General features: G+C 43.0%; 3 protein-coding genes and 1 non-coding gene across 7 annotated transcripts in view; all 4 read right to left on the reverse strand.

The window, feature by feature from the left end:
• The window catches only part of spegb (striated muscle enriched protein kinase b), a 45,325-nt gene extending 39,833 nt beyond the window's left edge, over positions 1-5,492 (reverse strand). The window contains exon 1 of the mRNA XM_056433398.1: positions 4,492-5,492. Coding sequence (XP_056289373.1) covers positions 4,492-4,909 — 418 coding nt within the window. The 5' untranslated portion in view covers positions 4,910-5,492. The remainder of the gene's footprint in view (positions 1-4,491) is intronic.
• A 754-nt stretch (positions 5,493-6,246) lies between these two features.
• LOC130202378 (C-X-C chemokine receptor type 2-like) lies at positions 6,247-12,564 on the reverse strand. The gene is made up of 2 exons (XM_056427871.1): positions 12,534-12,564; positions 6,247-8,637 (listed from the first exon to the last, which is right to left on the reverse strand). The coding sequence occupies exons 1-2, from the start codon at positions 12,562-12,564 to the stop codon at positions 7,556-7,558; spliced, it is 1,113 nt and encodes a 370-aa protein (XP_056283846.1). The 3' UTR covers positions 6,247-7,555.
• A 2,052-nt stretch (positions 12,565-14,616) lies between these two features.
• Positions 14,617-18,574, reverse strand: nabp1a (nucleic acid binding protein 1a). 4 transcript variants are annotated; one of them, XM_056428246.1, is made up of 6 exons: positions 17,491-18,574; positions 17,173-17,311; positions 16,929-17,000; positions 16,292-16,370; positions 16,104-16,155; positions 14,617-15,415 (listed from the first exon to the last, which is right to left on the reverse strand). In XM_056428246.1, the coding sequence occupies exons 1-6, from the start codon at positions 17,582-17,584 to the stop codon at positions 15,201-15,203; spliced, it is 651 nt and encodes a 216-aa protein (XP_056284221.1). In that variant the 5' UTR covers positions 17,585-18,574; the 3' UTR covers positions 14,617-15,200. The 4 variants fall into 4 exon arrangements, with proteins under 4 accessions (XP_056284221.1, XP_056284213.1, XP_056284237.1 ...); XM_056428238.1 differs by having other exon boundaries at positions 16,086-16,155; XM_056428262.1 differs by lacking the exon at positions 14,617-15,415 and adding an exon at positions 15,476-15,682.
• Positions 18,575-19,183: 609 nt separating this feature from the next.
• trnas-cga (transfer RNA serine (anticodon CGA)) lies at positions 19,184-19,265 on the reverse strand. The gene has a single exon. It is a non-coding gene; the product is annotated as a tRNA-Ser (tRNA).
• Between the last annotated feature and the right edge of the window lie 2,306 nt (positions 19,266-21,571).

Here is a 21,571-nt window from a genome sequence, read left to right on the forward strand (position 1 = left end):
TTCGTGAGAACGCACGTTTAAGGCACTTCTGCATTGGCTTCACTTTTCAGACTTGGAGGTTGTCGACAAATCATGTATCGAATAACATTCACACTGATCTTGGAAAAGCACTCGGGCCGCTTGGTTTCCCGGTGGTCAAAGACAGATGAGGATGTCGTTCCACACGAAGGTATTTTTTGTGTCAGCTTATGCATAGATTGTGAAGTTGTATTCACTGTAGTTTTGTCAGCACTGGTTATACTGTGACACACGCCTGCCTTCATGAAACATGGAAAACCCAGCTGCCGAACTCAGAGGCTGGATCATTTATAACCAGGGACAGATTTTCCGTTCCCTTCTTGCCATGTCCTGAACTGTTGCTTCTCCTATATTACGTTCTCCTGAACATGAGGATTGCAAAGTTGTTAAAAAGATCTAATAAAATCCAGTCGCCCCTCTGGATTTGTTGCCCATCGAAGGACATTTGTTGATCTACTTGTATATCCCACTTATGAAAGCAATATGGCGCCGTGGGGGAGATTTCCCCAGTGTAACTGCAGCTCCACCTGTTCCCTCACATTCATGATCCAGGAGGAAGATAACATTCGGAAACTATCCAAACCCACTGGGGTCGGTAAGGCCCAGTAGTGACATCTAGAGCTCCCAGTATATTACTCTGAAAGCTTTAGAAAGAAAAAGAAAGAAATGTACACTTTTATTGATCCCCGTGGGGAAATTCTTCCCTGCGTTTGACCCTTCCTTAGTTATGTGAAGTGAAGCGCCCGGGGAGCAACTGGGGATTCAGTGTCTTGCTCAAGGACACTTGTGACTACACAGGGAATATAGATGCTTTTGTTTTTTCAAATAAAATCCCAATCAGTCAGTTATTGAACTGTTATTGTCAACTCTGTGCAGCTTTTAGTGTCTTTTAGCTCAGCTCCTTGGTTTTATGGCCTGCAGTTTAGTGTTTTGTTTCTTCTCATCACCCTCTTCAATCTCCGGGAACACGGAAGTTTTCTTCGCTGTGCATCACCCGATGTGTACTAAAAAGTTGCTAATATCTAAAAGAATTTTAGCTCACTTCTTGTTTCTGCTGCCCTCAAGTGGCCAAAGATGTGTCAATGCAGGTTTAAAGCGGCACTAACCAGTGCTTTCATAAGAACAAGTGTAATGTACATTGTATAATGATCAAGGTTCATTCGGAGTGACAAAACCTTCAGATCATTTTCTCAGGAGTTGGATGAGTTCAAAACAGTGAGCGCTAATGTTGCTCCGTCTACTTTTCTAACAAAATTAAATTTCATTGTTGCGTTTACGTCTTGTGTCACTGCCCCCAAGGTGCCAAATGAAACGCATCTTTAAATATTTTACTTTGTTTCTCACCTTTATCCATCAATCTATTTCTTTTCTTTCTTTTTTCCATTTCAGTTGCTCTTTTTGGTGCTTTATGTTTTCAAACGTATTTGACCGACCGACTGCAAAATCAAATGCAGAACTAAAAAGAATAGAGACAGAATGCGGTAAAAACAGTCTACAACACGTCAGATGCATGACATCACGACATCTTTATGCTTCTGCGTGTTTAATAGAAGTGGAAAATGGCCTTTTCCCTGATCAGTTTCGGGGAGATGTGTGGGGGGGGAGTCATACAGGGCCGGGCTAAAATTAGCAGTGACGTCTTCCTGTGTAATAGGAGAGACGTTGGCTGGCTAACATCACAAAAATCTAAGGCCTGGCACATTCCATTGTATAAATAACTAGGGAGAGTTGGTGGAGGAAGGGGGCGGTACAGAGAGATATTTTCAAAGAGAGAGAGGGAGAGAGAGAGAATGGTCCGGGCAGTGTCACTGAGTGATGGGACAGCTGGAGACTTTACGCACATGGCAAAGCAGCCGAGACCTGATAGAACTGAAGGTTAAAATGGAGGTCGGAGGGAAAACGTCTTGACATCATTCAAGGCTCTGACGAAAGTCGACAGGATTGTGACCACAGAATGCTGCAAACACTGTACAGCCACAACCACAATCCCCACACACACACACACACACACACACACACACACATACGCACTCACACACCTCTCCATTTTGAGTGGATATGCAACAACTGAAAACTCCAGCACGGAGCTGGCAGATTGAATTTATACTAGAAACATAACTTTGGGAATCTAGGTGAACACTTCTTACAAATTCCTATTTAGCTTCTCTCTCCGATTTCTAATCTGTTGTTTTGCACCATCACGATTGATGCAAGGTTGAAAACAATAGAATTCGAGAAGAAAGAAACTGGATAACGTTTCATAGGGTGGGGGGAGCGTTCCCTTTTTTTGAGCGCCCACATTGGATGCTGCGTCTTTTACGTGGCCTGTGTCCAAGCGCCCAATATTTAGACAGTAAAGGAAACATAACACACTGTGTTTGTGTTTGTCGCGGCCCACGCTAAAAAGGAATCCTTGTCATCACGTTGCCCAAAGCGCAGACTCTTTTAGGACCCAGTTGTTGTTTTTTGTCGCGTGCTGCCAAAAAGCATTTTGTTGCTTGAACCCAGTGCCCGGTCTTTTTATTTGTGTACTGCATTTGCCCAGAAAACGTTCCTCGTGCCAAACAGATCGAAGCGAGCAGCGATGGGCCTCGACGTGGACTCGAAGAAAAGGCCGCTCTCAGTCGGAGGAGTGAGTTCTCCGTCTGCACACAGTGGCAAAACGGCGTGGAGTAATATTTGTGGAGCTGGTTATCTCTTTTTAAGGCATGGTAGAAGAAGGTTGTGCTGATCATAACAGAAGAACTATGGTGACCCCGCCCCCAGACTCCTTGGCCGTAAGGAGAAATATGACGGATACACACTCAAAAAGTCACTTTGCCCGAATCTTTTGCAAAGTATGTGTTGTTTTATTTATTTATTTCGGTGTCTTATTTTTTCAAGAACTTGAAAATAAATTTGAGAAAAAGGGGGGTGTGGCCTCTGGTACAACACACACCTTTCTGTCCTCTCTGCACAGCAGAAGAACAAATGAATGACTCATTCATTAATGATTAATGATTCATTTTGGATACATATCTGTTACAACATAAGGCATATAAAATCTGAAATAATGCAATAATTCAATTTGTTCCGTATTTGGGACTCGGGTTATTTTTATTTTTTATTTTTTATCACCGTTGTCCCTTTTCCAGATACTTTGGGGAAACTAAACCCAGCATCTTTACTTGTCTTTTCCAATAACTCCAATTTATTCTAATGTTATGTTTTTATATACGTGTCACAAGAAATGTTTGAAGTGGCATTCAATATATTCATAGTGTTGAAAAAAAAGAAGCAATATATATTAGAAACGAGGAATATATACATGTTTTAGAGCAAAAGTGTGTTTTTGTGTCTCTAAAAACAACCGACTCGTGTCATGTGTGTAAATAAACAATTGCAAACTTGATTGTGTGTATTTATGCCCCTGTATATTTTAGCATCTCGTTTCCTTTTTTGGAACCGTGTCCAATGTGATGATGTTATTACGTGGAGCATATTGAGAATTCCCCCAAAAAACAGTTCAAAGACAAAGCTAAGCATCTGCATATGACCACGTACCAGATGATGTCAGACACCATTTGGCCCCATAATAACCTAAATGAATACTCAAATAGGACAATGACAGTAAATACATCCTAGATATCAGTCAGCATTAACCCTTCACCTGCTAAATGAAACAGGAGGCCAGACACTGTGTTTTCTAGTTAGTGCTACGTTGCTGTGGCATGCTGGGACATTTTCATGGAAGTTACCATCATGAATGATCTTGTAGTTGGACAAGGATAGTACTGATATTCTAAAAAACACCCAAAGGTCCATTTAGAAGCCTGAATTATGTGGTGAAACCAGATAGATGGCTGTCTACGGTATATTACAAAGGGGTGAGGGGCACTGTGGGTGCTGTAGTCAGATATATATATATATACACTACCGTTCAAAAGTTTGGGATCACTTAGAAATGACTTTATTCTTCAAAGAAAAGCACTGTTTTTTCAATCAAGATAACATTAAATTAATCAGAAATACACTCCCTACATTGTTAATGTGGTAAATGACTATTCTAGGTGGAAGTGTCTGGTTTCTAATGAAATATCTCCAGAGGTGTATAGAGGCCCATTTCCATCAACTATCACTCCAGTGTTCTAATGGTACATTGTGTTTGCTAATCGCCTTAGAAGACTAATGTCTGATTAGAAAACCCGTGCAATTATGTTAGCACAGCTGAAAACAGTTATGCTGGTGATATAAGCTATACAACTAGCCTTCCTTTGAGCTTGAAGTTTGTAGAACAAAATTAATATTTCAAATATTAATCATTATTTCTAACCTTGTCAATGTCTTGACTATATTTTATATTCATTTGATAAATAAAAGTGTGATTTTTCATGGAAGACACGAAATTGTCTGGGTGATCCCAAACTTTTGAACGGTAGTGTATATATATATATATATATATCACGCCTCTTTCTTCAGAGTCTCTCACATTACCTTCACCGAGATCCAAGACCGCCAGCACGGCGCTGCTCCGCGCCTCTCCCACGTGATTGTTGGCGATGCAGGTGTACAGGCCGGCATCGCTGGGCTTGCAGTCCCTAATCCAGAGCCCTCCGTACTCCTGGTTTTCCATGTTCAGGAGCTCGTCGTTGTGGTACCAGTACAGGCAGGGCTGGGGGTCTCCCGCCACGGACACCTTAAGGCGGATGTCGCAGCCGGTCCCCACCGCGGCGTTCCTCATCTTGCGGGCGAAAGCCGGCGGAGTCGGGGTGGAATAGCCGGGCCTCGGGGGCTCCGGGGCGACCTGCTCCGGGCTCGCTTTGGACCGCTTCGGGGGGACGGCGGGCCTCCGGGGCGCCGATGCTTCGTCCGCCCCCTTTTTCAGGGTCATTTGCACCTCGGCTTTTCTCATGGCTGAACGGGTTTTAGGGTGGATCCCACGATGGGTTCGGGGGCCGTGTCAATGCGGACCTCACGTCACTCACAGTAATTTAAGCCCCAAAAATCCAGTGAGGGCATGAGAGTCTATATGAGCAGGCTTTGCACACAAACTACAGTTAAGACACATTTTTAGAACAGAAGGCACTCTGTGAGTTTATTTCACTTGGAAAGTTGAGTTAAAATATGCAGAAACACGCTCCGCCGTGGAAGAATTCACCTCAAATCGCTGGTTCTCTGTTGTCCAAAGCAACAACAACAAAAAGAAGAAATGTGTTGATTACCAGGTAATTAGGCGAATAGAAACAGCTCCGACTCTTACTGCCCGGGAGGTATTTTTAGGGCAAGACCCAGTGGATCATGTTGCCTGAACAGCTCCCAATGACTTGTCTCCTGGAAGTGAAGGCCCTGCTTTTCCCTTCTTTCTTTCCCCGTGATGTTTCTCGGTCTTTTCAGCCTTCTGTCGTCACGTCTCCGGTGCGCGAGCTCGAATCCCCTGAGAGTCCCCCCTCTCCGTTCCCACGAGGCGGCCCGGTGGCATCCGCTCTGGCTCGGCTTCAGTTTGAATGAGAGTCGTAGGACCCTTCCAACAAGTTGCACAGTGCCGCCCCCCCCCACCCCACCCTCTCCATGTCCCACGAGCTAAACCACCCCACTCATGATCTGCCCTCTTACGTCCGCCGGCGTCTGTCTGGGGGGGGGGGCAGCAGTCAGAGCCCAACACAGGCCTTTCAATGACAGCTGCTGCTGCGCAGGGGATCCGTCTGCGTCATTTTTAGCCAACCTGAGGTCAGTAGAACATGTGAGATGGTGCAACACTTGGCACGGAGGTAGGGGGGGGGGGGGCTGGGGGGGGGGGGTCAGTATGGGGCAGATATATCTAATTTGTAGGTCAAATGTGGAGGCTGAGATTGGCCTCCAGCTGTGGCCCTGTAATAGTCATTTTTTAAGTTTCGTCTATAGGCAGTATGAAAGTTGGGACTCAAAACACAAATAAACACAGGAAAAAGGTTGTACTTTTAAAAGGATTTGTTGTGGTTTTTCTGTACACAGAGGCAGGAAATCGTTCCTCTCTGATGCCTCTCAGTAATTGCTGCGGTGTTGTTGCTGCAGTCATCACAACTTCTGTTATTCACAAAAAAAACTCCTGTCGCTGGAAGCATGATTAAAAAAATATAAAGAATAATTGAAATCACTATACCTGCTATCAGTCGTTCAATTCAAATGTAAATGTGTTTGTCACTCGCTGGTGTTATAATAATAATAATAATAATAATAATAATAATAATAAAATCAGAAAAGAGAGAGATGAACATGTTTGTAAAACTTTAATGATACCTATAAAGATTGTAATTGTGTGGCACATGAATGGCGACCTGCTGTCTTCAGCTGCACATAAAACATACTTTTAATTTATACATCACTGTTAACACGTATATGGAGTTATAGTCCTGTAAAATATATACTGTTATGTTTCTGCTGCTTGCTGCAGTAAACACTCTGGGTTGGAGGCAACATCCTCAGACAGTGATGTTGATGTGGATATTTAAATCATAGAAGTATAATTCCGATTCATATGCAAAACAACAACAAAAAGACATAGTTCTAATATTTAATGCTGAGGGAGGCGTGTCACAGTTTATTATTTCACTTGCGTCTCAAGGGGTTCACCAGAAGGGGATGTTTGGTCTGTCGAAACTTGACAAACATGTTTCCTCAGAACAAGACATGACTGAGGAAAGAGAGGGGATTTAAATGGGTAAATGCAGCTTAACTTTAAACAACATTGTCCTTTTATCCGCAGTTGAACCCAATATTCAAGTTATTCATATTGTCATGTGCACAAAGAGATGCAGTCTTTGGTAATGAAATCGGAGATCTGCCGCCAACATTGGCTCTTTTTATACACTACCGTTCAAAAGTTTGGGGTCACCCAGACAATTTCGTGTCTTCCATGAAAAATCACACTTTTATTTATCAAATGAATATAAAATGTAGTCAAGACATTGACAAGGTTAGAAATAATGATTAATATTTGAAGTATTAATTTTGTTCTACAAACTTCAAGCTCAAAGGAAGGCCAGTTGTATAGCTTTTATCACCAGCATAACTGTTTTCAGCTGTGCAAACATAATAGCACAAGGGTTTTCTAATCAGACATTAGTCTTCTAAGGCGATTAGCAAACACAATGTACCATTAGAACACTGGAGTGATAGTTGATGGAAATGGGCCTCTATACACCTATGGAGATATTTCATTAGAAACCAGACGTTTCCACCTAGAATAGTCATTTACCACATTAACAATGTCTAGTGTGTATTTTTGATTAATGTTATCTTTATTGAAAAAACAGTGCTTTTCTTTGAAAAATAAAGACATTTCTAAGTGACCCCAAACTTTTGAACGGTAGTGTATGTATAAAAAGTGAAAAATGACAATCTGAGACATAAAATAGTGCAACCGACTTAAATGAAGAAATGGGGCAAAAGGTGAAAAAATAAATATTCACAACAAATATGAAATCTCCAGGGCAAATGTTTGAAATGGTTTCCCTCTCGATGATTGCGTTTCTCCAATGTGAGCTGCGGACAAATATCATCAGTGTCTCTTCGCCGACTCTCACATGAACGTGGACGTGAGCTCCGACGACAGCGAGGACCGGCTGCTCCTCCTCGACGCCGACGACCTTCTCTCCGGGAAGCCCGCCTTCCCCGCCAGCTGCCGCAGCCTCCTGCGGAACTTCTCCCCGACGAAGGCGTACAGCACCGGGTTGACGCAGCTGTGGAGCAGCCCCAGACTCTGCGTGCCCAACACGGCCTTGTCCACCGCCATCCTGGCGGGGCACTTGTACGGCACTATCTTGGCCCGGAAGAACATGTCCGCCATCACCGCGAAGTGGTACGGCGCCCAGCAGAGCAGGAAGGCGACGACGACGAACACGATCACCCTCATGGCGCGCCGCCGCTGCACGCCGCCGCGGACGTGCAGGAGGCGTCGGACGGTCACTCCGTAACACGGCAGCATGACGGCCAGGGGGATCAAGAAGCCCAACGTGTGGCGGAGGACTCTGGTGGCCAAACGCCACACGTCGGCACTGCCGGGGTTGTACTGTTGGCCGCACGCCGTCTGTTCGGAGCTCTGGAAAGTCGAGCTGAAAAACCCCGGCAGAGAGAGGAGCGCGCCGACGGTCCACACGGCGGCGCAGACCCCCCGGCTGACGCGCCGCCTGTTCGTCTTGCGGGCTTCCATCGCTCTCACGATCACCATGTAGCGGTCCACGCTGATGCACGTGAGGAAGAGGATGCTCGAGTAGAAGCTCAGCTCCTGGAGAACGGTGACGAGTTTGCACATGGCGTCTCCAAACACCCAGCCCTTGGTGACGGAGGTGGCCGAGAACGGGAGAGTCACGGCGAGCAGGAGGTCGGCGACCGCCAGGTGGAGGAGGTAGAGGTCGGAGGGGGGCAGCGGCTGCTTGTTCAGGCCGATCACCAGCCCCACCACCAGATTGCCGGGGATGGCCATCAGAAAGATGAGGATGTAGAAGACGCCGAGGGCAACCGCCACCGCGTCTGGGATGGAGTAGGTGTAGCAGGGCTGCGTCTCCGGGTCCAGGATGAAGATTGACTCGTTGTAGTTGTAGGTAAAGTTGAGCTCATCGTAAATGAGGCCGAAGTCGAAAATATAAGAAGATGCGTTTGGATCTGCAGGACAGCAACAGAAAGTGACATTTTAGTCCATCGTAAACACGTCATCAACATGTTAACATTCACAGTAAATTCCCAGGTTTAAACATATGCAGTGTCAAAGTATAGGGACGGCTTCAGTTAGTCCAACAACGGCGAGAGTAAAACGCCGCCCACTGTTGATGTAATTGTTCTCAAGACGTAGTGTGCACTGAAAAGTACTCTGGAAAGTACTCTGGAAAGTACACTAGAAAGTACTCTGGAAAGTACTCTGGAAAAAGACTCTAGAAAGTACTCTGGAAAGTACTCTAGAAAGTACTCTGGAAAAATACTCTAGAAAGTACTCTGGAAATTACTCTGGAAATTACTCTGGAAAGTACTCTGGAAAGTACTCTAGAAATTACTCTGAAAAATACTCTAGAAAGTACTCTGGAAAGTACTCTGGAAAGTACACTAGAAAGTACTCTAGAAAGTACTCTGGAAAGTACTCTGGAAAGTATTCTGGAAAGTACTCTGGAAAGTACTCTAGAAAGTACTCTGGAAATTACTCTGGAAAGTACACTAGAAAGTACTCTAGAAAGTACTCTGGAAAGTACTCTGGAAAGTACTCTGAAAAGTACTCTGGAAAGTACTCTAGAAATTACTCTGAAAAGTACTCTGGAAAGTACTCTAGAAAGTAGTCTGGAAAGTACTCTGGAAAGTACTCTAGAAAGTACTCCGAAAATTACTCTGGAAAGTAGTCTAGAAAGTACTCTGGAAAGTACTCTAGAAATTACTCTGAAAAGTACTCTGGAAAGTAGTCTAGAAAGTACTCTGGAAAGTAGTCTAGAAAGTACTCTGGAAAGTAGTCTAGAAAGTACTCTGGAAAGTACTCTGGAAAGTACTCTAGAAATTACTCTGAAAAGTACTCTGGAAAGTAGTCTAGAAAGTACTCTGGAAAGTAGTCTAGAAAGTACTCTGGAAAGTAGTCTAGAAAGTAGTCTGGAAAGTACTCTGGAAAGTACTCTAGAAATTACTCTGAAAAGTACTCTGGAAAGTAGTCTAGAAAGTACTCTGGAAAGTACTCTGGAAAGTACTCTGGAAAGTAGTCTGGAAAGTACTCTGGAAAGTACTCTGGAAAGTACTCTAGAAATTACTCTGAAAAGTACTCTGGAAAGTAGTCTAGAAAGTACTCTGGAAAGTACTCTACTCTGGAAAAGCTCCGCTTCACTTCCTTCTCCGTTCAAACAGGTCATGAGTTGCATCACCGCGCCATTTTGCACTTCTCGAAAGACTGTGCTAAGTTTCTCTAAATCAATTGTGAAACCAAATGTTGGCATTTAAGCAGAAGAGAATCATTAGAATAACTTTATATTGTTGTTCAACACACACTTTAGTTGTTGGGTCTTGAAACACTGAGGAGCAGAGGGCTAAAGTTAGCTTAAATGCGCTCGCACAGTGAAGCTAACTAGCTAACATCAAACTGGCCAATGTGTGCAAGAGAGGATTGACAGGTCGGCTCGGCATTGTTTTAAATATAAAATAGCCACTGCAACTGTTCCCTTTGACTGCATGGACACTCCCCCAGAATGAACTTACAAGCTAATTAGCTTCATATGAATCAGTTACTGCGTATAATCCTGAGAGCTATTTTGCCCTCTCACGACGTTCAGTCCTTCTGACGTGTGATCGGCAACAGCTCGTTGGTGTTAAAGGTTACTCGTCCCAGAATGAATTGTGCTGTAGCTCGTAATGACGTTTCCCTGTTGCTGTTTTTTTACAGATATCATTTTGTGGATTGAAACATAAAGAGAAATGTGTCGATCAGTGAAACCGAGCTCCTAGAAGCTCTTTATTTACCTTTGGAAAGACAAAAGGAAAGTGGATGAGTCGGGTCACGACCTCCGAGGACACATGTTTGTGTCCTATTAGTTGAAAATATCACTTAATTCAATTCAATTCAGTTTATTTGTATAGCCCAATTTCACAAATTACAAATTTGTCTCGGAGGGCTTTACAATCTGTACACATAGACATCCCTGGCCTTTGACCTCACATCGGATTAGGAAAAACTCCCAAATAACCCCTCTAGGGGGATAAAATGGAAGAAACCTTCAGGAGAGCAACAGAGGAGGATCCCTCTCCAGGATGGACAGGTGCAATAGATGTCATGTGACCAGAAGGACAGATTAGAGTTAAAATACATTCAACTTAGTGCTCTGTGTTTTCATCAACCTGTCATTGAAGGCATCAGAGGAGGATGAGACGGGAACTGAGACGGATGCAGACGTCTCTGAAGCAGCAGCAGCCCAACGCTGCTGTGTTTACCGACAGATTGGACAACAGATTGTGATTTCTTTCAGCACAGTCCATGTGACGTTGACTAAGACTCAGTGATACTATTTAAGGATTTTTCTTCATTCTCTTTATTATTAAATGTTCTTAAATGTAATATGTCCTTCCGCTTGCTGCTGCTACAAACTAATTTCCGCCTGGGGATGAATAAAGTATAAATCTATCTATAAACAAACAAAGTGTATGTGCTGCGGCCCTGATGATACGGTCATCCTGGGGCCCTCATGATACGGTCATCCTGGGGCCCTGATCATACGGTCATCCTGGGGCCCTGATGATACGGTCATCCTGGGGCCCTGATGATACAGTCATCCTGGGGCCCTCAGGATACTGCCAACCCTTCCAGAAGAAGGCAGAGGGAGCATCGTTGACGTGAGCTTCCTTTGGGGATTAACTAGGGTGACCAGACGTCCTCTTTTTGTTAATGTCATTTGTAGTTTCCTAAATGTGATTATTTTGCATTTACTGCAGTTAAGGAGTTATTGTTATTCAATTTATAGACAACTTTCTATCATCTGATAGGAAACTGATGGATTCCAACCAAGACCTTTACAATACGGGGGGATGTCACTTTAAAATCTTTTCTATGTAACTTTATGTTTTAATATCAAATGTCAGTGCAGTTAGATTTACATCCGCTAGTGTTTTTTCACCCATGTGAAGAACACCTCTAGATTAGAAGAACCACACATTTTTGGCAAATCCAAAAATTAAATAGTAAATGTAACCACACTCAAATTTGGTATTGAAACATATATTTACAGAATAATTATTAAATAATATAAAGAAAAATAACACTGCCTATTATAATAATGACCATATGTTAACCTCTTGCCAGATCCTTGTGCAATAACTGTAATAATAACTTCATATTTACACTATGTTGATCTGCACTTCACACATTTCATTTATTTACACTACACACATACACACACTTTGCATTTTGCACACTCTGTCTATATTTAATATTTTTACATTTAATTTAATTTTACACTGCAGTCATTAGTATTGTATTGTGTATGCATAAATGTTGTATATATATTTTATTTTATATTTTACTTTGTATACTTTGCACAGTCATTGTATTATATTTGTTTGTGTGTGTGTATATATATATACTGTACATATATGTTTCATTTTATATACATATATATACTTCATTTTGTATTTTATATTTTACTTGTATACATCTATATCTTTCATCCCTGTTTTTTATATTTTATTCTCGTGTGTTTAGTTTATTGGTGCTGCTACTGTGACGACAAATTTCCCCTTGGGGATTAATAAAGTATATATCTATCTATCTATCTATCTATCTATCTTAGTGTTAGAATGTAATCTTTAAGTGTGACATTAACTCTTTACATTTGACTGTGTAAGCCTGTTGAACATATGTGTATGTTTTCTTATCCACTGACTACATGCTGCAGGTTTTATAGAAACACAAAAAGCCCATTTCTTATTCCAGTGAGCAACCTGTCAAACTGCCAGTTGGATATGTGAATACATGTATTTATTAAAATACCAGTTTTACAGATAAATAATAAGTAAGTTGTTATTTTGAGGATGAAAAAACTCACCAGACATTGTAGCGTCTTCTTCGTGCGGCATTGTGTCACAAGGAGAGGGAACACACACATCGTATGTCTCCCCCTCCCATCACCCCCCCACACACACCTCAGCCCTCACTTACACATTCTGATTGGCTAAAGAATTGAATGCATCTCATCTTTAGGGTATAGATGTGTTTAAAGGTCCCATACAGTTAAGTTGTTCAATATTTTTTTTGTTTTCTGTCAAATGAAGGTTATACTTCAGCACTTACACTGTGAGTGGAGCAGATACTGCCTTACATTTCAAGCTGTTATCAGGATTATGATTTCATAATTAACTCCTGACAACTACTTTCTTCTCTAAGTGTTTGTTGATACATCAGTCAGACTCTTTTTATTCCAATAGTCATTGTTCTGTTAAACCGAGACCGCAATGCAAGCCCCACATAGACTGAGTCATCGGTGTCATGAGATGTGCTCATCACACTGAAAGCAAAATCGAAAAAAAGAAACAGTTTTATGAATTAAAGATAAACACCGGGAGACGCTCAAGGAATGCAGAGGATCAGAAACGTGCCGCTCTCTGCTTCTTCAACACGCTTAGTTTGAAAAGAAAGTTCAACGCAATATACTTAAACATGTTGGCGAGTTTGAATCCAACAGGCTCGTGAACATGTGATATTTACCTTCGCATTGAAAATGCGGAAGGTAATGTTTTGATCGTCGTGTATTTATTTATATGCGTGTTATTCGCATAAGTAAAAAAGTAAGAAACCGAATCGCATGAAATTTGGTGGGATGGTTGGTTATTATCCGGGGACCATTTGATTAGATTTTGGGATCGATCGGGTCAAAGGTCAAGGTCATGAAAAGGTCAACATCTTCTTTTTACTATAGCGCGGTCAATTTATATCCAATTGGCATGCAACTAATGCCAAAATGTTCATAATTCAATGCCCAATCTTGTGATATGCGAAGGTATGCGCTCTACCGAGTGCCCATTCTAGTTAAAAAATGAAATACACATGTGACAACATCCCTGATGGACCGCCGCTGTGGAGAGGAAGTTCTCAGCTCGTGAAAAGCATCGGTGTTGACACACGAGCGCCGAGCATCACATTTCCTGCCGCACGTCTCATGTGTTTCAACTTCCAGTGTCATCAGTACTGCATTTGTTGTTGTCGTTGGAAGTGGAATGTGGCAAGACTTATCATTAGGGGCTTTCGAGAGCTTTACATTGAACGTATTTCAGTTCTGCATGTTATGGATCTAGAGCTACACACCACGATGTGACAGGTGGTTTTGTTTCTATCCCACCCTCCTCGTTCAAGCACAGCTGTTGTTTGACTCCATGGTGTTAATTGTAAAATAATCTCGCCGCTCTTGCCAGTGTTCACACGCTAAGCCAGAAGCGTGTCCGTCATTACATGCAGTAACATCGGCCCCCGGGGGCCACGTTAAGGTGCTTGGTGCAACAAAGGAAATGAAGAAACAGGTTCTTTTGTATGCAATGCGTTGCTTCAAAATGTAAGACTTTGAGCAAAGGTTTGTCCATTTATAAGTAGAAATGTCAACAAAAAAGTTCAATAATGCAAACTCCACTTCTGCTAAATTGTGTGATTTGAACAAATACATGCTAATTTAAAAAAGGGAGCGAGAGAACGGGACCCACTAATGACATAGAGCTCATACTGTGGAGCGTCCTGTAAACCAACGTGTCGTTCACTCCCAGAGGCACGAGATGGGGCTGAAGAACCGAAACATGGCAACGGATGAGGCTGGTCTAAACGCGGGTCGTGGTAGTGGCAGCTTCTGGAGTGGTCGCCAGGAGGGCTTTCCTCCCGTACCGTTGATACTTGTGTCAAACTTCACTTTAAAAAGGTTTAAAGCCCATATAAAAAATCTTTACTCAAGGTCCTTGTATGTGAAATGACAATGTGTTTGTAGACCCTGCTTATTACTCAGTTGTATATCTTCTGTAGTGCAGTATCACCAACTTGAGATGGTGTGCATGTGAGTGACCAACTTGTATGTCAGACACGTGGCAGCAGACTAAAATGTGTACATTGTCATTATTTAACGGTTCAAACCTCAATGTACGTACAACCGATGAAAAACAAAACAAAAATGTTTAATATCAATTTACCTATCGAACATTAAAAACTCAAAACTAACACCTTTCCTTTCACAGATTCACTTTGGATACAGTTTGGTTATGAGGGACGAGACCCTTCGCTCATGTGATCAGTCCAAAAACTCATTTTCACCAACGTAAGGCTTTTCCCCCGCTGAAAAGCAAACGCATGTCCTGATTTAAATGACAGCCGAGGTTACCCCGACGTAAATTAATTGAAGAAAGTGCATCGAGTGTTCAAGTAGGGTGTGTAGTTTGAAAGAAGAGAACAGGTGAAGGGGCTAAGGACGGGGGAGGAAACACTGGCACGGAGCGGGCGACTTGCAGTGAGATTTAGAAGAGAAGGGGGCGGAGACTGAGAGGGCGGACCGTGGCGTGAACCATCGGGTGGTAGATCAGTCACTCTGCTGCTTTCCGAGAGCACGACAAATTTCACTAGGTTAGCATCTCGGAAAATTATGCAAGCAGTCCCTAATTTAAAAATAGGTTGTGATGAAAGGGGCAGGAGGGGATGATGATAGTTTGCCCACATAATTCCCCCCCCCCCCCATGACCCAATTTCATCTTTTGGCACGTCGTGGGTCCCGGCCGTTGCTAATGGAAACTGAAGACTTTGCAGTAGTTGAGGGTCCTGCAGCAGCAGCAGTCACTGGAGGCGCTCCGTTGCCAGGTGACCGGCCGTTGGGTCGCCCAACGCTCCCAAACCCAGTGTCACGGGCTGCACTGGGTATTGGGTTGTTGTTGTTGTTGGCAAATGATGTCATGGCACCATTACCTGTGGGTTGAGGTTAAGAAATACAAGTAAGTGCCAAGTTTAAAAAAAAAAAAACGCATATCAAGACACATTCACGTTTATTAGCCTTTTTTTACATTAGACATTTTGACATGTCACATTAGGAAAATCCCAGGTGTAAATTATGTTAATGAAGGCTGAAATCCATTTGCTGCTTTGGATTCAGGGTCCGGGTATTGCGCACGCTGACCTCGGTCACACCGTCATGGCTGACAAGTCAAAATGTCTGCTGTGAAAAAGGCCAGTTCTCTAAACACAAAAAAAGGCAAGAGATGAGATGCATCATGTCAGATCAATCTCAGACAATTAAACAATACAGCACCAAACTGCTTCCGTCAAGAAATGTCATGTGTGCAATCACAACAGTTTACTTCTCTAATAAACCAAGGTATCACTTATGTGTACTTGGTGCTTGGTCCCAAGGTGAAGCCAAAATTCACAAAGTGTGACGGCACTTTTTTCCTACAGTACCGCAGAGATCAGGACGAGACTCATGGCATCCCAGGAACAATAGAAAATGTCCCTGATGATGCCAAATCGTGAACAAGTGTGAACATTGGCAGAGGGCGTGGCTAATTTGACCTCCCTGGACCCCGATGTGGACCACGCGACAGGACTTGAGCAGTGGTTCTCTGCAGTTAAATAAGCTGACCTGGTGTTGCAGGTGTACCTGAATTCTGATTGGGTGGAGAGTTTCCCCTCTGGCTCTGGTCTGGTTTACCCTGTTAGTGGAAGAGGACATTAGCGTTAACATCCTACCACCGTCGTTGTAAGACTGAACTGCCGACTTACTATTTACTGCGCAGAAGACAACACATGTGTTAATGCAAAGTTGAAAGTGGGTGCGTGGCTACTCACAGACTTGTTTTGCTGGTTTGTGACGAGCTCTAGGTTTGGTTCACTGAAGTTGGGCACTTCTGAATACACCATGCAGAACCTGCGGCGACAAAGCCCATGTTTTAGGGGGAAAAAGCATTGCGTTTTATTGTTAAAATTACTTTAACCCTTGTGTTGCCTTAGGGTCAATTTGACCCCATTCAATGTTTAATGTCGGTGTTCTTTCGGTCGTCAACAAACAAACATAAAGTGCCTCACACTTAAACTTGGAAAACAATATTAATTCTAATAATTTTCTGGAGGTTTTAATTGCTGGCGTCAAATTGAACCCAAAGGGTAAAATATGTTAGTAAATATAAGGGTAACAGGAGGGTGAAACATTGAATCGGTTCAAAATGACCCTAAGGCGACAGGAGGGTTAAAGTAATTGTCAGACCGTTAAGCATAAGCGTTAAATTAAGGCAAAACAAATAATTGACTAATTTAACTTGCATTCCTTGGGTATACATAGTTCAGGTGTTTTGAGAAAGTGATTGCTATTGAATTAAAACAATTGTTCCCAATCAATTTCACAAAACGACCTGGTGCTTGAGCAGGAGATAACTCCCAACAGGGACAATGAATTAAAGTACAAATGGATTTGTGGCCCGCTACTCACTCTCCAATCTTCTGTAGATCCCCTCCTCTTCCAGTGTATAAGGTCAGGCAGCCTTTCCATATGGACGCATAGCTAACACAGAAACATGACATTAAACCTCAGAAACGTATTAGTTACAACAGAGAGTACACATACCCGTCTAATTTAAGCATGTGCATTGATCACAGTGAATGGCAAACGTGTTGTGTCAACTCAGAAAGTTTGTGCAACTTCAATCAGTCTGCATGCATGACGTCAGTCCTACCCTCTGGTCAGTTTGATGATGTCCCCTGCTTGAATGAGGCTGCCGAGCTCGTCCCAAACGGAGATGGCAATGCTGCCGCTCTTGTCTGCCACCTTGCACGAGCGCACCTCGTGCCCATCTTTCGTCTTGGTCACTCGGCCTGCCAGAACAAGAACAAGGCGAGTTAGGACAGCGTGGGTCAAACTGCTCAATACACCTGACACAGCGGCAATGTGCGCAAATAGTGACGCTATCGCTCCTTTAACAAAACAAAAACAAAAAAAGACACGAGTTGACTGTTTATGGGGACGCTTCGGCGTCACGGGCCAACCAACTCACCTATTTCCAACACGATGAATACGATATTGAGATTTTTCGACCCAGGCTTCACATCCTTCAATAAAAACAGGCCATCGCCTGTAACGGCTGCCATCGTAAGTCTCGAGGAAATACGTCAAATCAACTCTTCGTTTCCCCACTGCCACTTAAAAACCAATGGCGGCAAACGGCTGTCAGTCGTTGCTCTGAAGGGGCCGCCGGAGCCGACGTTACGATACCTCTGGCTCAGCTAGCCGCGTTAGCCAAATGCTAACGTAGCCCCGCTTCAAACTATCCCGCTATTTAACCGTTTATAGACACGAGGGCCGGCTTCGATGGTAGTCGGCTAACGTTACATTCGAGGCGAAAACAAGAAACACAGCCGCTGGAGTTAAGGGATGAAACATAACATCTAACGTGAACCGCGCGCTTCAAAACACGGCGAACACACCGCCGGGTGCTAGCCGAGTAGCTTTGCTAAGGAACACCGTGCTAAATGCTCACGAGCTCGGACCGCAAGCTAGTTAGCTGGCTGCCGTCTTTTAGTGACGGGATACGAGTCTCTGTGCACGTCTCTGTTCACGAGTGAGGCCATCATGGCAGTCAGTCAAATAAAAGGTTCCGCGAAGCTAACGTGAAACACGTTAATGTTAACTAACGATAGTAATGTCACGGTAGAAGAACTGGCGATTTAGCAATGCTGTAGGCCAAAATGTCAAATACTGACAGATGCTTCTACTTCAATTTAAGAGATACTATCGGTGCAATTAACTATTTTTAAATGAGTTATCTCCCTTGACCATTTAGCAGTTAACGTTAAACTCCTATTGACGCCAATAATTTCAAAGCGACCGCATTTCCTTTGCGTGCCTTTAGAGGAAAAAAAGCAACTGTTTGTCGCTAGCTTTGCTAGAACGGAGTCTGGCCAAATGAATTTCGTCAGAAGACGAGTGTGTCTACGTCTAACTGTGGCCTCTGTAACGTTGGAGTTGTTTCGCAAGCCTTAAGAGCCCTGGTTGTATATGTCTAAACAACACTAAAACAACGTCTAAAATCAGTTTACGCTGTTCACTTTCACTATAGATTCCCCTGTAGCAAGAATACCCCGAGTCTACGTCAGCCGGGGGTTTGCAGGTCTAATTTATACGAGCCGGTCGGTCCTATGATGCTGCAGTGGAAAGGGGTTTACACATTTACCATTTTTGTGTGTGTGCCCATACACGATCCAGCGGACAGATAGTGACACTTACCCGGCTTCTATTTATTTAGAGTATATAATTCCACATACAAGTGGGCAATGTGCTGACCTGTTTGCAGAACAGAAGGAAAGTAGTTGGTTTGTGCCAAGTGAATGTAATTCACAAGCAACGCGAGAAGAGATGCGACCGTTGGAGCATAGCGCGAGAGTTCAGTGTGTGTCAAAGATGAACCCGGATGAATCCCATGGAGGATGAAACTAAACGTGTGACATGCGTTACATAAAGCCACATTATTCGTCAACTCTATGTCATCACGGCTAATTTACGAGTTGCCAACATCTATTATTAAATCGTTCATCCATTCATACACAAGTCGGAGCGTTAGATGACCCAACAATGTACGTTAATATTTACGTGTAACGTGTTTACAGCGCGTTATAAATCCTTGTGTTTTTTCGGTTTACCGCGTATTGAAAAAATGAAATGGAAAAAGTAAATCAAGGCAAAAGGAGAAACGTCACGAACAGGATTCGAACCTGTGCGGGGAAACCCCATTGGATTTCGAGTCCAACGCCTTAACCTCTCGGCCACCGTGACTATCTGCAAAACCTTAAGACCAGATGTGACCTACATTCACGTCAGTCGTGGTTTCTAAGATTACGTGTGTCAGTTGTCACTGACTCACAGAAGACGTGTTCGTATTTCTCGGCTTGCTAGTTCTAGTGAATCCATCGATAGTGAATCCATCGATAATTACGACGTGTAACGCAGCGGGAGAAGCAGAGTGTTGTTTTGAGTTTGGACGTCAGATGGAGACAAACACCATCAAAACGCCTCGGCTCACACATGAGGACGTCCTGAAAACAAACTTCAGATAATAGAGGGAGGCTACTATTTACTTTATAACTTATCGCTGTCATATTATATTGCAACAACAACTAATGTACACATAACGTGTACGTACAACACAACGCGCACATACACTACCGTTCAAAAGTTTGGGATCACCCAGACAATTTCGTGTTTTCCATGAAAACTCACACTTTTATTTATCAAATGAGTTGCAAAATGTATAGAAAATATAGTCAAGACATTGACAAGGTTAGAAATAATGATTTGTATTTGAAGTATTAATTTTTTCATTCAAACTTTGCTTTCGTCAAAGAATGCTCCTTTTGCAGCAATTACAGCATTGCAGACCTTTGGCATTCTAGCTGTTAATTTGTTGAGGTAATCTGTTGAAATGTCACCCCACGCTTCCTGAAGCACCTGCCACAAGTTGGATTGGCTTGATGGGCACTTCTTGAGGACCATACGGTCAAGCTGCTCCCTCAACAGCTCAATGGGGTTGAGATCTGGTGACTGCTGGCCACTCCATTACAGACAGCATACCAGCTGCCTGCTTCTTCCCTAAATAGTTCTTGCACAATGTGGAGGTGTGCTTTGGGTCATTGTCCTGTTGGAGGAGGAAATTGGCTCCAATCAAGCGCTGCCCACAGGGTATGGCATGGCGTTGCAAAATGGAGTGATAGCCTTCCTTATTTAAAATCCTTTACCTGGTACAAATCTCCCACTTTACCAGCACCAAAGCAGCCCCAGACCATCACATGACCTCCACCATGCTTGACAGATGGTGTCAGGCACTCTTCCAGCATCTTTTCACCTGTTCTGCGTCTCACAAATGTTCTTCTGTGTGATCCAAACACCTCAATCTTGGATTAATCTGTCCATAACACCTTTTTCCAATCTTCCTCTGTCCAATGCCTGTGTTCTTCTGCCCATACCAATCTTTTCTTTTTATTGGCCAGTCTCAGATATGGCTTTTTCTTTGCCACTCTGCCTAGAAGGCCAGCATCCCGGAGTCGCCTCTTCACTGTCGATGTTGACACTGGCGTTTTGCGGGTTCCATTTAAAGAAGCTGCTAGTTGAGGACCTGTGAGGCGTCTATTTCTCAAACTAGAGACTCTAATGTACTTGTCTTCTTGCTGAGTTGTGCACCGGGGCATCCCACTTCTCTTTCTGCTCTGGTTAGAGCCCGTTTGTGCTGTTCTCTGAAGGGAGTAGTACACACCGCTGTAGGAAATTTTCAGTTTCTTTGCAATTTCTCGCATGGAATAGCCTTCATTTCTAAGAACAAGAATAGACTGGCGAGTTTCACATGAAAGTTCTTTTTTTCTGGCCATTTTGAGAGTTATCGAACCCACAAATGTGATGCTCCAGATAATCAACTAGCTCAAAGGAAGGTCAGTTTTATAGCTTCTCTCATCAGCAAAACAGTTTTCAGCTGTGCTAACATAATTGCACAAGGGTTTTAAAGGGTTTTCTAATCATCCATTAGTCTTCTAAGGCGATTAGCAAACACAATGTACCATTAGAACAATGGAGTGATAGTTGCTGGAAATGGGCCTCTATACACCTCTGGAGATATTTCATTAGAAACCAGACGTTTCCACCTAGAATAGTCATTTACCACATTAACAATGTATAGAGTGTATTTCTGATTGATTTAATGTTATCTTTATTGAAAAAAACAATGCTTTTCTTTGAAAAATAAGGACATTTCTAAGTGATCCCAAACTTTTGAACGGTAGTGTACATCGTTTAGCTGTTGTGCATACAGTGACAGTAGAGAGGACCACAAAACACGAATGTGTTCTCATTACCCCGGGTGCTAAATGTAAATAGTCCAGGATTTCTTTCACTAAAAGTATCCATTAAGGCGGTGGATGTGATTAAATTCATGGTGCACATAGTATTGGGAACAATACATTAAATTATCAAGCAGCCCATTCACACAACTGTCAATATTTAGAGGGACTATTTTCTCTGTGGAAAGTACTTCCGGTCAAAATGATTTACAGTGTATGTTGAGCATTCTTCTGAATCACAGGAGACTCTGTTTC

The sequence above is a fragment of the Pseudoliparis swirei genome, chromosome 2 (assembly GCF_029220125.1).
Source record: "Pseudoliparis swirei isolate HS2019 ecotype Mariana Trench chromosome 2, NWPU_hadal_v1, whole genome shotgun sequence".
NCBI lineage: Eukaryota > Metazoa > Chordata > Actinopteri > Perciformes > Liparidae > Pseudoliparis > Pseudoliparis swirei.

What these genes read in the sequence shown, in the direction of transcription:
- LOC130202378 (XM_056427871.1), bottom strand. Translation starts at nt 12,564, where the DNA reads ATGCCGCACGAAGAAGACGCTACAATGTCTG. An exon ending in AGAAGACGCTACAATGTCTG is followed by an intron (nt 8,638 to 12,533) that starts GTGAGTTTTTTC and finishes GCTGTCCTGCAG; the next exon opens with ATCCAAACGCATCTTCTTAT.
- nabp1a (XM_056428238.1), bottom strand. Translation starts at nt 17,584, where the DNA reads ATGGCAGCCGTTACAGGCGATGGCCTGTTTTTATTGAAGGATGTGAAG. An exon ending in ATCATCAAACTGACCAGAGG is followed by an intron (nt 17,001 to 17,172) that starts GTAGGACTGACG and finishes TTTCTGTGTTAG; the next exon opens with CTATGCGTCCATATGGAAAG. An exon ending in AGGTACACCTGCAACACCAG is followed by an intron (nt 15,416 to 16,085) that starts GTCAGCTTATTT and finishes CTCAACCCACAG; the next exon opens with GTAATGGTGCCATGACATCA.